The sequence below is a fragment of the Denticeps clupeoides genome, chromosome 4 (genome assembly GCF_900700375.1).
Source record: "Denticeps clupeoides chromosome 4, fDenClu1.1, whole genome shotgun sequence".
NCBI lineage: Eukaryota > Metazoa > Chordata > Actinopteri > Clupeiformes > Denticipitidae > Denticeps > Denticeps clupeoides.
This window is the reverse complement of record NC_041710.1, coordinates 28,897,437-28,901,687: the sequence shown is the minus strand read 5'-3', so window position 1 is coordinate 28,901,687 and position 4,251 is coordinate 28,897,437. Positions and strand designations below refer to the sequence as shown.

The following is a 4,251-nucleotide window of genomic DNA, read 5'->3' as shown; positions in this document are numbered from 1 at the left end:
TCTTGTGGTATGCACAGTCTTATTTCCTTGTTATCACAAAAAAAGTGGGAACATGTCCGAGCACTGGCTTTATTCTGCATCTTTCTGAATTACTTTGTCGTTATAATATAATGGTTTGACTAAATGGAATGGAAAAGTGCCAATAATTTTACCCTTTAGGGAAAATGTCCTGTCAAATAAGATGAATGATGAAAATTGAGATTTTTTTAACCACATAAACACAATAATTGTGGCAATCCGCAATAGCGCTTCGCTAATTTGAAAATGTCACCTGAAGTTAAATTCAACTGGATGCAAATGCTGTTATTTATGAATCAGATATCAGCTATAGATATATAGAGATAAATAAAGTTTCTAGCTATTTGCCAAGCCAACCTTGTCAAAAACAACATATTAGTAAATTAATCTAAAAAATATTAGTCAGACATTCAGATATAATTTGCTTCTACTCCATGTACGAAAACTGCACACATGGGATTCACTGTAAAGCTCACATTTTGAGCTGACTCTCTGAACTAATTCATAATTAAGGTTGAGGACTTGAACAGACATCCCCTCTTCTGTTTGAAGAGACAAAGTTCACCAGTCAGGTCCAAGTCAAATATTTATAGGATAGCCCTGTCTATGCATGCATTCATGTGTTTGGGGGGAATTGCTGCTTGCTTGGGCTTGAGTAATCTGTAACCGAAACTCGTGAGCACAGAAATTAACAGCAATAACAATAATTAAAAAAAAAACACAAGATGGTGATAAACAATCCGGAACATTCTAAAAAAGTTTTCAAATCAACTTACCTTAAAAAGTTCATTTGTGGGAAAAGGAAAGGGAAAAGTGTTAAAAAATATAGCATCATCATTTTAAATGGTATTTCATATAACTGACTGAGGTTCTTGTGCTTCTGAAAAACTGATGTCAACATGTTATCAACATTCAGAAAAAAAAATCCCAACTAAAATGAAATAAAATAGCTTTTTTTTATAATAATAAATATAGATTTTGACTATTCAATTAAAAAGTACTGTAGAATTGACTGTGGTGGAAATTACATTCTGAGGTGCCTCTTACGTTTCCTGCCTATGCCAGTTTTAGCTTTTTAGGTCCATTCATAAAATAAAAGTGTGCCAGCTGTTGGAAAAGTGAGTGAGTGAGACAAAATTAAAAAAAAATCATAATTCGTCCAGGGACACCAAATATGAATTTCTGAATATTCAACCGGTACAAGTACACTTCTTTCTCCATCCGTTCTCCGTGAGTGGGCGTGTCCGTGTTCCGTTCCCTCGCTGGTGATTGGCTCCCCCCGGCAGCTCGCGACGCCTCCCTCCCGACTGTCGGCGGCTTTCAGCCAAGCTCAACTCGGACTGTCCAGCTCCGGTGGGGCGTTTATAGAACCTTTTGCCCCGTTTGTCTTACCCACCCACCCCAGTGCCCGTCGAAGGCAGCGCCATGTGGCTGAGTCGCGTCGCCGCGCGCAGCTTCAGCGTCGCCGCCGCCGCCATGCAGAGCGCGCGCGTCTACGTCACGCGCAAGGTCCCGCCAGACGGCCTGGAGGTCCTGAGGAAGTCCGGACGGTACGTGCGATCTTCATGCCATTTTGATTGATATCAAGTGTTGATTAGGTTTACAGTTTATGGTGCATTTTGCATCACTTAAGAAGATCAATAAATACTCTGCCATGGGTGAGGGGGAATATCGATTGTTGACAATATTAATGTGCTCCAACGTAGTCATTTGCATCTCTTCCCCACTCTGCTTGTGCCCTTTGACCCCAGGGTGCAGTTTGAGCTGTGGGACACGGATGATCCAGTCCCTCGTGCGGAGTTGCTGAAGAAGGTGAGAGGAGTGGACGGCCTCCTCTGTGTACTGACCGAAAAGGTTGATGCTGAGTTGCTGGATGCTGCAGGTTTGTGTGTGTGTTTGTGTGTGTGTGTGTGTGTGCGTGTGTTATGGCGAGGATGCAGCCTGTCACCTATTTGTTTGTGTGTGTCACTGTCTGTGCCCTCAGGTCCAGGTCTAAAGGTCGTGAGCACAATGTCAGTAGGATATGACCATCTTTCGCTGGAAGAACTGAAGAAAAGGTCTTGCTCTCACATACGCAAATCTGACACACGTTCACCCCATTCATATTTTCCCTTTTATGTTAGTGGAGTGTGTTTATTGCCATTTCCATTTGTGTAGGGGGATCCGAGTTGGCTACACTCCCGATGTCCTCACTGATGCTGTGGCTGAGCTGACGGTGGCGCTGCTGCTCTGCACCTCCCGCCGCCTCGTCGAAGCAACACACGAGGCCAAAACGTATGTACGCTGCACTTCTCAACCTTGTGAATGAGCTGGTCTGCACAGTTTCCTCTTTCTGTGTTTGAAGTGGAGGTTGGGGCACTTGGAGGACGCTGTGGCTGTGTGGATATGAACTGGCTAACAGCACAGTGGGAATCCTGGGCCTGGGAAGGATTGGTAAGACAGGAGACATTTAACCACTCAGAAACGATTCACGATTCACTTTCCTGGATTAGGCATTTGCTGCTAGTCAGACCGAATGAGTTCTGTGGGTTTGTGTGTGTGTTTTATTCCAGGTGTTGCCATTGCTGAGAGACTGAAGCCATTCAAAGTAAAGAAGTTCATTTACACAGATGTTGCTCCCAGGCCTGAGCTGGCAAATATGATTAATGCAGAGTATGGTACGCACTTGCAAACATGTATATGCATCCATAAATTTACTTCCCAGAAGTTACTCTGTAGGATATGTGAACTGAATTCAAGTTAATATCTCACGCCACCTGGTGGAGGAAAGGAGTAAACGTAAATCCAGGAGAATACCATACTGTATTATGCAGGTGGGGCAGTGGTGGCCTAGTGGGTAAGGAAATGGATCCGTAACAGAAGGGTTGCAGGAGCAAATTCCGAACCACCAAAGTACCGCTGAGCTCCCCTTGAGCGAGGTACCGTCCCCACACACTGCTCCCCAGGCACCTTTCATGGCTGCCCACTGCTCACCAAGGGTGATGGTTTAAAAGCAGAGGACACTTCGTTGTTGTGCCGTGAATCACTTCACTTTCATATTCCAATGAATTGCATTTTTTTTTTTCATTTTTAAAGCACGTCTTCTGTTAGTTAAAATTAATGAATGAATTGTGCACAATATGCGACTTCGACACAGTAATCTGATTACTGATGGTTTGTGTGTCCAGTGTCCATGGACGAATTGGCCCAGCAGTCAGACTTCCTAACAATCTGCTGCGCTCTGACACCGGAGACCCAGGGCATCTGCAACAAGAACCTGTTTTCCAAGATGAAGGAAACCTCCATCTTCATCAACACCAGCAGGTGAACTCCACAAGTAGAAGCAGAGGACACCCCAAAGGAACATATAAACTTTTTAGTTCTTTAGAGAACCATGTTAGTTGATGTTGAAACAGGACTGCTGCAGAGCTGTGACTGATCGCGTGTGTCTGAACAGAGGAGGTGTAGTGAATCAGGACGACCTGTATGAGGCGCTGGCCACTGGTCAGATTGCTGGTGCAGGACTGGATGTCACTACACCTGAGCCGCTGCCCACCAGTCACCCTCTCTTCACACTGAAGAATTGTGGTGAGCTTCTTTTTGCCTGTCCAGTGTTCAAATACACTAATGAGTATACTAATTACATTTACCATGGTTCTAATTGCCAGCAATTAGCAATTTACCAATAGGTGCTGGTTTTGAACTTCTGCACCCTTCTTCTTCTCTGTTATCTGTGTGTTAATAGTGATCCTGCCCCACATTGCCAGTGCTTCCTACACCACCCGGAATGCCATGTCAGTGCTGGCAGCCAATAACCTGCTGGCAGGTCTGAGAGGGGAGCCAATGGAAAAGGAGCTGAAACTCTAACATGCACATGAAACCAGACACAATGGTTACAGCTTGCACACCCTGTCTCCAAAATACTCTTCACTTCTTTTATAAGTACATGTGTGTGGAAGCGGCCTTCCACTAAATTAAAGAGCCATGCGTGGATATGTAGGAGTGGGAAATAAAATATTACATATTACAAAATATTACATTACAAATATTGTGGATTATGCAGCTTCCATTGCACCTGCCAGCATCAGAAAAATAAAGGACAAGCGTAAGGATGGGGAGCACGATCATGTAAATTACTGTGTGTGTCTGTGTGTGTGCGTGCACGCTTACCTAGGAAAGTGAACGTGGAAGTTATGTTTACTTAAAATGTCTTCATGGGATGAAGTGGCAAATGGGGGACCGACTCAATATTAG

General features: G+C 44.1%; 1 protein-coding gene across 1 annotated transcript; it reads left to right on the top strand.

The window, feature by feature from the left end:
- Positions 1 to 1,333: 1,333 nt before the first annotated feature.
- Positions 1,334 to 4,031, top strand: grhprb (glyoxylate reductase/hydroxypyruvate reductase b). The gene is made up of 9 exons (XM_028975889.1): positions 1,334 to 1,568; positions 1,770 to 1,900; positions 2,003 to 2,075; positions 2,176 to 2,292; positions 2,363 to 2,451; positions 2,571 to 2,675; positions 3,186 to 3,321; positions 3,455 to 3,585; positions 3,743 to 4,031. Exons 1-9 carry the CDS (start codon positions 1,444 to 1,446, stop codon positions 3,862 to 3,864), a joined length of 1,029 nt encoding a protein of 342 aa, XP_028831722.1. The 5' UTR covers positions 1,334 to 1,443; the 3' UTR covers positions 3,865 to 4,031.
- The last annotated feature ends 220 nt before the right edge of the window (positions 4,032 to 4,251 follow it).

What these genes read in the sequence shown, in the direction of transcription:
- grhprb (XM_028975889.1), top strand. Translation starts at nt 1,444, where the DNA reads ATGTGGCTGAGTCGCGTCGCCGCGCGCAGCTTCAGCGTCGCCGCCGCC. An exon ending in CCTGGGCCTGGGAAGGATTG is followed by an intron (nt 2,452 to 2,570) that starts GTAAGACAGGAG and finishes GTTTTATTCCAG; the next exon opens with GTGTTGCCATTGCTGAGAGA. An exon ending in CTTCACACTGAAGAATTGTG is followed by an intron (nt 3,586 to 3,742) that starts GTGAGCTTCTTT and finishes GTGTGTTAATAG; the next exon opens with TGATCCTGCCCCACATTGCC.